At 44.2% G+C, this 10,788-nt stretch overlaps 1 protein-coding gene across 2 annotated transcripts in view; it reads left to right on the forward strand.

Moving 5' to 3' along the window:
• The window catches only part of LOC118401031 (cyclic nucleotide-gated cation channel beta-1-like), a 33,860-nt gene extending 23,124 nt beyond the window's left edge, over positions 1-10,736 (forward strand). For both annotated transcript variants that reach the window (XM_035798177.2, XM_035798178.2), the window contains 14 exons: positions 717-908; positions 2,792-3,000; positions 3,177-3,227; positions 3,361-3,447; positions 3,554-3,618; positions 3,834-3,956; positions 4,045-4,186; positions 4,422-4,581; positions 4,664-4,761; positions 4,865-4,948; positions 5,105-5,223; positions 5,341-5,487; positions 8,454-8,628; positions 8,726-10,736. In XM_035798177.2, the coding sequence (XP_035654070.1) occupies positions 717-908; positions 2,792-3,000; positions 3,177-3,227; positions 3,361-3,447; positions 3,554-3,618; positions 3,834-3,956; positions 4,045-4,186; positions 4,422-4,581; positions 4,664-4,761; positions 4,865-4,948; positions 5,105-5,223; positions 5,341-5,487; positions 8,454-8,628; positions 8,726-8,950 (1,877 nt within the window). In that variant the 3' untranslated portion in view covers positions 8,951-10,736. The remainder of the gene's footprint in view (positions 1-716; positions 909-2,791; positions 3,001-3,176; positions 3,228-3,360; positions 3,448-3,553; positions 3,619-3,833; positions 3,957-4,044; positions 4,187-4,421; positions 4,582-4,663; positions 4,762-4,864; positions 4,949-5,104; positions 5,224-5,340; positions 5,488-8,453; positions 8,629-8,725) is intronic.
• Positions 10,737-10,788: the final 52 nt, after the last annotated feature.

The raw sequence follows: 10,788 nt of genomic DNA on the forward strand, positions 1-10,788 counted from the left end.
CCGGTCACACACAGGTGAGCCGCATCAGGAAATACTTCTGCAAATACTTCCTTTTTTTCAACTTCACCAGAGTCAGACGAACTTATGGATACCATTTTTATGTCTCTGGGTGCAGTTTGAAGGAAGTTGAAGGTAGCATATCGTTAGCTTAGTGTAATTGCTGGAAGTCTCCAGGAACTACTAACCAGCTCCTCTCAAAAGCAGGGAAATATACCTTCTAACTACACCAAAGCTGGGTGGTTGGTCATTTAAAGCCTTACAAAGCTACACATGGTAATCTGTATTTTATCAATGCGTTAATTTTACTGATAATCCTAAAGAACGAGATTCTCCACTTCCTCATTCTGTCCCGTTGTCGCATAGAGATGTATAGAGATCGTAACGTTTTGTCTATCTCAATGGCCGTGCTCTCACAAACGCCATAATGAGACAGATACAATGTTACGATCTCTATACATCTCTGTGTCAACTGAACAGAGTGAGGAAGGGGATAAAATATAGATTACCATGTATAGCTTTGTAAGACTATAAATGACCAACCACCCAGCTTTGGTGTAGTTAGAAGGTATATTTCCCTGCTTAGGAGCTGGTTAGTTGTTCCTGGAGATTTCCAGCAATTACACTAAGCTAACGATATGCTACTTTTAACTTCAAGTATCCCTTTAACCTGACCTTTCATATCTGACCTGTGACTCTCTTCTCTGTCTCACCTGCAGCCCCTGCGAGAGCTCCAACACCTCCTCCTGCACCTCCAGAGGAGCCGGAGGAGGAAGCACAACCAGCCTCCCCTGAGAGGGAGATGGAGGAGCAGCAACCCCAGTCTAGACTGTGTTGCAAGGTGACGCCTCCTCGCTGGATCAGAGCCCTGCTTCAGTACCGCTTCCCCTCTAGCATCGACCCCTTCACCAGTGAGCTCCCCTTCCGCCGAGCATACACTACCCCCTCTTCTACTCCTTTAACCCTCCTCTCTCATCTTCCTGCTTTCCTCCTCCCTGCTCATAATCTTGTAGTCAACCCTCTTCATCTCCTCCCTTTTCGACTCCAACTCTATTGCCATTTCCTATGTAGACTTCCTTTTATCAGAATGTTAGTTTGGCTCCACCAAGTGGTTAATGGGTTGATCTTTCAGTGACCTACATTGTTGATCCTGTCATTCAGTACCAGTCAAAGGTTTTAGAACTCCTACTCATTCAAGATTTTTATTTTTATTTCTATTTTCTACATTGTAGAATAATAGTGAAGACATCAAAACTGGGGAATAACACATATGGAATCATGTAGCAACCCAAAAAGTGTTGAACAAATCAAAGTAGCCACCCTTTGCCTTGATGACAGCTTTGCACACTATTGGCATTCTTTCAACCAGTTGCTTTTCCAACAGTCTTGAAGGAGTTCCCGCATATGCTGAGCACTTGTTGGTTGCCTTTTCTTCACTCTGCGGTCCAACTCATCCCAAACCATCCCAGTTGGTTTGAGGTCGGGTGATTGTAAAGGCCAGGTTATCTGATGCAGCACTCCATCACTATCCTTATTGGTCAAATAGCCCTTATACAGCCTGCAGGTGTGTTTTGGGTCATTGTCGTGTTGAAAAACAAATTATATTCCCACTAAGCGCAAACCAGATGGGATGGCATATCGCTGCAGAATGCTGTGGTAGCCATGCTGGTTAAGTGTGCCTTGAATTCTAAATAAATCACCAACAGTGTCACCAGCAAAGCACCCCAAAACCATCACACCTCCTCCATGCTTCACGGTGGGAACCACACATGCAGAGATCATCTGTTCACCTACTCTGCATCTCACAATGACACGGCGGTTGGAACCAAAAATCTCAAATATGGACTCCTCAGAACAAAGGACAGATTTCCACTGGTCTAATGTCCATTGCTGTGTTTCTTGGCCCAAGCAAGTCTCTTCTTCTTATTGGTGTCCTTTAGTAGTGGTTTCTTTGAAGAAATTCGACCATGGAGGCCTGATTCATGCAGTCTCTTTTGAACAGTTGATGTTGAGATGTGTCTGTTACTTGAACTCTGTGAAGCATTTATTTGGGCTGCGATTTCTGAAGCCGGTAACTCTGATGAAGTTATCTTCTGCAGCAGACGTAACTCTGGGTCTTCCTTTCCTGTGGCGGTCCTCAATGAGAGCCAGTTTCATCATATCAATTGGTGGTTTTTGCAACTGCACTTGAAGAAATGTTAAAAGTTCTAGAAATGTTCTGGATTGACTGGCCTTCATGTCTTAAAGTAATGATGGACTGTCATATTTCTTTGCTTATTTGAGCTGTTCTTGCCATAATATGGACTTGGTCTTTACCAAATAAGGCTATCTTCTGTATACCACCCCTACCTTGTCACAACACAGCTGATTGGCTCAAATGTATTAAGAACGAAAGAAATTCCACAAATTATCTTTGAACAAGGCACACCTGTTAATTGAAATGCCTTCCAGGTGACTACCTCATGAAGCTGGTTGAGAGAATGCCAAGTGTGTGCAAAGCTGTCATCCAGGCAAAGAATGGCTACTTTGAAGAATCTCAAATAGAAAATACATTTAGATTTGTTTAACATTTTTTTGGTTACTACATTATTCCATATGTAATATTTCATAGTTTTGATGTCTTCACTATTATTCTACAATGTATAAAATTGTAAAAATAAAGCAAAACCCTTCAATGAGTAGGTGTCCAAACCTTCGACTGGTACTGTACCTGCTCTTTCTTTTGAGGTGTGGGGATGGTGCTTAGGGGACTTCAGCCTTTGCTGGGGGGGTGACACTGCTTCTCTCTCTCTAGATCTGGTCTATGTGCTGTGGCTATTTTTCGTCACCTTGGCGTGGAACTGGAACGTGTGGCTGATCCCGATGCGCTGGGCCTTCCCCTACCAGACCCCTAGTAACATCTACCTGTGGCTGCTAGCCGACTACCTGTGTGACCTCATCTACATCCTGGATATCATGGTCTTCCAGCCCCGCCTGCAGTTTGTCCGCGGTGGCGACATAGTGGTGATTCAGCCAGCTTAAGGCCACATATAACTGCAGTTGTTAAATGGCACCATGTTGACAGTTTCCATGGAGACCATGTTGCCAGATGAGAGTTTATGTCTCAAATAGATTTTTCAGATACAACACACAGAAATCAAAAGCATTGATGCATGTGTTTTTCTTTGTTTACATTGCAGTTTGACAAAAAGGACATGCGAAAGAATTACATGAAAACTTTCCGGTTCAAGGTAGATCTTCAGCTGAAAATGTTACAGAATTCACTACTGAACAGCTTTGAATGAGAGGCTTTCAAGCGATGTAATGAGGTGTCCATTTATTTTCTGAGCATATCTGTGTTGACTGTTTTTCCCTGGGTTCCAGATGGATGTCATCAGTCTTGTGCCACTGGAGTTGTTCTATTTTAAAACTGGGATCAACCCACTCCTCCGCTTCCCACGGCTACTAAAGGCAAGGCTCACCTGCCACCTGTGTGGTCCACCTGGGTAGACCGTGTCGCATATAATCGTGTTATTCACACTGCGATGAAAATATGTCATCTTTCTGAATTCTCCAGGTAATGTCTTTCTTCGAGTTCAACGACCGTCTTGAGGCCATCCTGACCAAAGCCTACGTTTACAGGTGAGCACAGTCAACGTGAGGTTTTGATCTGTATCGCCATGCTCAGATCACAATGAATAGGATTATAAGGACAGGGGGGGAGGGACCTGATACTAGATAAGCACTCCTATTAGTGTGAAATACTTTTAGAATGCAGGCCCTGGTCTTTCTGAGAGAATTGAGGGGCAGCTCAGTACGTATAACCCAGTCTCTTTCCTTCTGTCTTGTTTGATTAGAGTGATCCGGACCACCAGCTACCTGCTGTACTGCCTCCACTGTAACGCCTGTCTGTTCTACTGGATCTCTGCGTATGAAGGTCTGGGCTCCACGAAGTGGGTCTATGATGGAAAGGGCAACAGGTGTGTGGAATCCCCTTCGTTAACCTCATATCTTTACACTATCATCGTTTAATTGTCACTGTAATCCTGTTTTATTTTTCTTTCTCAGTTACATCCGCTGCTACTACTTTGCTGTGAAGACTCTGATCACCATTGGTGGACTGCCGGAGCCCACAACGCTCTTTGAAATCATCTTTCAGCTCATCAACTACTTTGTTGGAGTGTTTGCCTTTTCCATCATGATAGGACAGGTTGGTTATCACATTATCAATACATGTGTTTGAGAGTGCATTATGTAAAATATGAGAGTGTTTATGGATGAAATATCTAGATGTTATGATATTTGCTATTTAATAAAACTACTACTTGTTATCTAGCTCTGAATCCTTATTTGACCATTTGTGCTATTATAAGCTGATTAAACTGTTGTCAATGGCTGTTGTGATTGGTGTCGACTCCTGATTGGACAATGACCGTCTCTTGCAGATGAGAGATGTGGTTGGTGCAGCCACTTCCGGACAAACGTACTACAGAGCATGCATGGACAACACTGTCAAATACATGGCCTCCTACCGTATCCCCAAAGACGTGCAAAACCGGGTCAAAACCTGGTACAACTACACCTGGCAGTCCCAGGGCATGCTGGGTAGGGACATGTTACTTTTCAGTGGGTTGTGTTGCATTGCTTTGTCTTGTGTTGTGTTGACTCTGTTAGTGTCTCTATGCAGATGAACAGGAGCTTCTGGTCCAGCTCCCAGACAAGATGAGGCTGGACATCGCTGTGGATGTCAACTATGACATTGTCAGTAAAGTCTCTCTCTTCCAGGTGCGTAAGTCTTAGGGCCTCTTCAGGCTGTCTCAGGCCACAGAAGATTTAAAGATCTTTATCTCTCTATATTTCTCGATCAACGCTTTCTTCTCCCTTTCAGGGTTGCGACAGACAGATGATCTTTGACATGTTAAAGAGTCTGAGGTCTGTCGTTTACCTCCCGGGGGACTATGTCTGCAAAAAGGTAAAGGCTAAAGCTAGATCCACCTCTCTAGCGAGTCTCTTTTTCAATGTGTTTACTGTGCGGTCTGTATGCACTCTGCTCCTTGTTCTTTGTGTAAGGCAAACTGTAAAGAACAGGAGATCTGTCCAGTTGTCTGACTGCCCCTCTGTGTTTCAGGGCGAGGTTGGACGGGAGATGTACATCATCAAGGCCGGGGAGGTGCAGGTGGTGGGCGGGCCAGACGGAAAGACCGTGTTTGTCACACTGAAGTCGGGGTCAGTGTTTGGGGAAATCAGGTGAGCATCCTGATGTCAAGTCTGACGTGTGTTCTTTATTTCGCTGAAGCAAGCGCACACATTTATCCAGGAAAAAGTACTTTTCCCTCCTTAAATGTTTTCTCTTTGGGTTGAAAGCTTGCTTGCAGTGGGTGGAGGAAACAGGAGAACAGCCAACGTAGTGGCTCATGGCTTCGCCAACCTGTTCATCCTGGACAAGAAGGACCTCAATGAGATTTTAGTGCATTACCCCGAGTCTCAGAAGCTGCTCCGCAAGAAGGCCAGGTGAGAGAGAGGAAAAAGTGACTAAAAACTACTTTATTTATTTATGGGAATCCACTGATATTATGGCTGCCGAGAAAGTTCATCGTTTTTAGAGTATAATGTAGTACACTATAAGAATTAGATTTCTTTTGCATTATTTGTAACTTATTTTGTACATAATGTTTCTTCCACCATCTCTTATGACCGAAAAGAGCTAGATATCAGGACAGTGATGACTCACCTCGTACTGGTCGAAGATTTTTTCTTTAACGAGTCGGACACGAAGGATTTACTCCAGCCACCCGACAAGGCCCTCATCCCCGTTATTGGCAGGAGAAAGAGACCGAGATATTGGGGATGTTGGTCGGGGTGCCTTGTAAGGATGCGACGGCGAGTGGGTAATCTGCCTATACCATCAGTCCTATTAGCTAACGTACAATCATTGGATAACAAAATAGACAAGCTACGATCACGAATATCCTACCAACGGGACATTACAAACAGTAATAACTTATGATTCACTGAGACGTGGCTGAACGACGACATGAATAACATACAGCTGGCAGGGTTTACGCTGCATCGGCAGATAGAACAGCCACCTCCGGTAAGACAAGGGGTGACGGTCTGTGTATATTTGTAAACAACAGCTGGTGCATGAAATCTAATATTAAGGAAGTCTTGAGGTTTGCTCGCCTGAGGTAGAGTATCTCATAAAAAGCTGTAGACCACACTATTTACCAAGAGTTTTCATCCATATTTTTTAAAGCTGTCTATTTACCACCACAAACCGATGCTGGCACTAAAACCACACTCAATGAGTTGTATAAGACCATAAGAAAACAGGAAAATGCTCATCCTGAGGCAGCGCTCCTAGTAGCCGGGGACTTTAATGCAGGGAAACTTAAATCCATTTGACCTCATTTCTATCAGCATTTTAAAATGTACAACCAGAGGGAAAAAAACTCTAGACCACATTTACTCCACACACAAAGAGACGCACAAAGCTCTCCCTCGCCCTCTACATTTGGCAAATCTGATCATAATTATATCCTCCTGGGACTATGGTGGTCTGCTTGAAACATGTTGGTAATACAGGCTCAGTCAGGGACAGGTTGAAAATGCCAGTGAAGACACTTGCCAGTTGGTCAGGGCATGCTTGGAGTACACTCTAACCCGGAAGCTTACAAGAAATCCTGCTATGCCCTCCGACAAACCATCAAACAGGCAAAGTGTCAATACAGGACCAAGATTAAAATCGTACTACACCGGCTATGACACTCGTCGGATGTGGCAGGGCTTGCAAACTATTGCAGACTTCAAAGAGAAGCAGTGCTGCGAGCTGCCCAGTGACAAGAGCCTACCAGACGAGCTAAATTACCTCTCTGCTTGCTTCGAGGCAAGCAACACTGAAGCATGCATGAGAGCATCAGCTGTTCCGGACGACTGTGTGATCACGCTCTCCGTAGCCGATGTGAGCAAGACCTTTAAACAAGCCAACATTCACAAGGCAGCAGGGCCAGACGGATTACCAGGACGTGTACTCCGAGCATGCCCTGACCAACTGGCAAGTGTCTTCACTGGCATTTTCAACCTGTCCCTGACTGAGTCTGTATTACCAACATGTTTCAAGCAAAACACATTGGTCCCTGTGCCCAAGAATACTAAGGTAACCTGCCTAAATGACTACCGTTTCGTAGCAATCACGTCTGTAACCATGGCTCACATCAACACCATTATCCCAGAAACCCTAGACCCACTCCAATTTGCATACCGCCCCAACAAATTCACAGATGATGCAATCTCTATTGCACTCCACACTGCCCTTTCCCACCTGGACAAAAGGAACACCTACGTGAGAATGCTATTCATTGACTACAGCTCAGCGTTCAACACCATAGTGCCCTCGAAACTCATTACTAAGCCAAGGACCCTGGGACTAAAAAACCTCCCTCTGGAACTGGATCCTGGACTTCCTGACGGGCCACCCCCAGTTGGTAAGGGTAGGTAACAACACACAGATCCTCAACACGGGGGCCCCTCAGGGGTGCGTGCTCAGTCCCCTCCTGTACTCCCTGTTCACTCATGACTGCATGGCCAGTCACGACTCCAACACCATCATTAAGTTTGCCGACAACACAACAGTGATCACCGGCAACGATGACAGCCTATAGGGAGGAGGTCAGAGCCCTGGCCGTGTGGTGCCAGGATAACAACCTCTCCCTCAATGTGATTAGACAAAGGAGATGATTGTGGACTACAGGAAAAGGTGGAAAAGGTGGACAGGACTACAGGAAAAGGTGGACCGAGCACCCCCCTATTCTCATCGACGGGGCTGCAATGGAGCAGGTTGAGAGCTTCAAGATCCTTGGTGTCCACATCACCAACAATCTATCATGGTCCAAGCACACCAAGACAGTCGTAAAGAAGGCACGACAAAGACTATTCCCCCTCAGGACACTGAAAAGATTTGGCATGGGTACTCAGATCCTCAAAAGCTGCACCATCGAGAGCATCCTGACTGGTTGCATCACTGCCTGGTATGACAACTGCTCGACCTCTGACCGCAAGGCACTACAGAGGATAGTGCGTACGGCCTAGTACATCACTGGGGCCAAGCTTCCTGCCATCCAGGACCTCTATACCAGGCGGTGTCAGAGGAAGGCCCTAAAAATTGTCAAAGACTCCAGCCACCCTAGTCATAGACTGTTCTCTCTGCTACCGCACGGCAAGTGGTACCGGAGTGCCAAGTCTAGGTCCAAAAGGCTTCTTAACCTCTTCTCCCCCCGAGTCAAAATACTCCGGAACAGCTAATCAAATGGCTACCCAGACTATTTTTTACTAAACACAAATTTTCCTAAAACTGCATTATTCGTTAAGGGCTTGTTGGTAACCATTTCACTGTAAGGTCTACACTTGTTTTATTCGGCACATATGACAAATACAATTTGATTTGATTGATTTGATTTGTTTGATGTTTCTGGCTACAGGAATATGCTGACAAAAGACAAGAAGCCGAAGGAGCCGGCCCAGGTGATCCCTCCTCGGACAGAGACACCCAAGCTACTCAAAGCTGCTCTGGAGATGGCTCATCAGAAAACAGGCCTCAAAAGGACCCTTGCAAAGATTAAGGAGAACACCAACATATCCAGTATTTCGCTAGAGGTATGGTATTCACTGTACAAAAACACACACATTGTCTATACACACACAATCTACACACACACACACTGAATGAGCTAACCTCTCCGTTTCCCCACAGCCCTCAATGTCCTCCTCCCTGACCCCCCTGTCCCCAGTCACTCCAGTCTCCAGTCTGGACCCAGAGCGCAAGTCTAGCATCATGTCCCCAACCTCAGACAGCTCCACGTGGCTCCACCCCGCCTCCCATTGTCACAGAGGTGAGACGCTGTCCAAGGAGCAGGACAACGTGGCGGAAGAAGAGGCAGGAGAGAGTGGGAAGAGGAAAGAAAAGAGAAAGCCATGAGTTGTCTCCAAAAGCTTTAAGAGGCAGTCTTCATGTGGAGAAATGGATGCAGTTGTTTATCCCTCTGTACTCTATTGCAGAGAGGAAGACCAGAGAGAAAAGCCATGGGTCCTAAAGATCATCCAATTATGTCTCAGGAGTCACAGTCACAGTTCCTGTTCCGTTATACCTATAGACTCTTCTTCTTTTTTTTTTACCTCACTGACTGTCTTATCCCCCTGACACTTATGTATAGGGCCTAGGCTACCTAATTCCACAGGGATGACGAAACAGGTGCTAAACTGATGTCTTCGACATTGCACTATATGTTTGTGTTTACAATCCCAGGGGTAAATGTACCAATCAGCAATAATTGACACATACCATCTCATTACGGAGATAACAAAGAGGTCACACAGGGTAGAGCTGTATGTGTGTGTGTGTTGGTGAGGGGAGGTGTCTCTCCAGGTCTTCTGTTATGTCTGCTTTCGGAAACAAATTCATTCTCTTAAACCCTAGTTTTGTTAATTTCCTATTTATTCAGCAAGGGGAGGATTGTGATTGGGAAATGCTATAAAGATGTTGGAATGTGAGGAAAGATTTTGCTGATGTTTATAAGAAATGTTTACATTTTGTAAAGATGACCAGTTGTTTATAGAGTTTTGTTCAATGGAATATGTTATTTTTGCCTTATTTTTCATGGCCCTTGAGGTAGTGTTTAGTGTTTCTGGGGTGAATGGGTCAAATATGTAAATGTTGAAAAGTGTACAGGCCTAGATGTAAAAAATGTAAACAAATGTCAACATGTAAATCTATATATTGTTTTGTATGTGCACAGGTAGCAGTGCAGCTAATTATTTAATCAAGACTGGTATGCTGTCAGTTCACCATGCCAGACAATCAAAGATTTACTTTTAAGCAGGGTAGCTAATAATTTTTCAGGGCTGGTATGCTGTCAGTTCACCATGCCAGACAATCAAACATTTACTTTAGAGCTAACAGCTGTAGCGAACAAATTCATTTGGAATTTAGCTGAACAAATTATGACAAAGGTTACAACAGCTTTTGACATGAGGGGTATGTTTAAAATGACTGTTTATCTTCTTTCTTTTTTTTACATGTACATTACATGTTTTTAAGTTTGATATTATGATATTATTGTTTCATACTGTTAATCAAATGCTGTTTCATAAGTTCTTGGCTTGTAAATACATTGTAAATGGAAAACTAAAGGGTGTGTATATTCCATTAGTTTTCACAGGGAAATTCTTAGACCCTTGCGTGTTAGTTTTCAGAAATCAATGCAAGGTTTTACATAATTATATAGATCCTATATTCCCACTTGGAATACATAGGGTCTAAAAACCAGCTACCGAAACTGCCAGACAATCTGTAGATTGAATGTGAATATTGTTATCGTGTTGGTTGACTACGTTCTTTATGTGTGTTTAAATGGTATGTATGGTGTCGGTCAGTGGTTCCCAACCTCTTTTGGTTATTGTACCACCAACTGAATTTTGCTCTGCCTGGAGTGCCCCATGTGCATTTTTACCAGTAGGTCTATGGTCTCATGAATCTTCTCAAGTACCCCCTGTGGATAGGCCCAGTACCCCCAGAGGTCTTAGTACTTCTCATTGGGAACCACTGGTGTAGGTGACAAAAGCTGGCAGCATGCAACACATGCTGAGAAAAATTGCATTTGTGACTCAAGACGCAGCAAATCTGAATGCGTTAATATCACCATGATGAATGTTTGATGTTTTTGTGGATTCTTTTCCAAATAAATCCTTATGCGATTAAAAATGAATCCCTGTCGTCTTTGTGTGGTTGTGTGATATTACTGGTGATATGAAGCTTGA

Source organism: Oncorhynchus keta, chromosome 22, assembly GCF_023373465.1.
Source record: "Oncorhynchus keta strain PuntledgeMale-10-30-2019 chromosome 22, Oket_V2, whole genome shotgun sequence".
Lineage (NCBI taxonomy): Eukaryota > Metazoa > Chordata > Actinopteri > Salmoniformes > Salmonidae > Oncorhynchus > Oncorhynchus keta.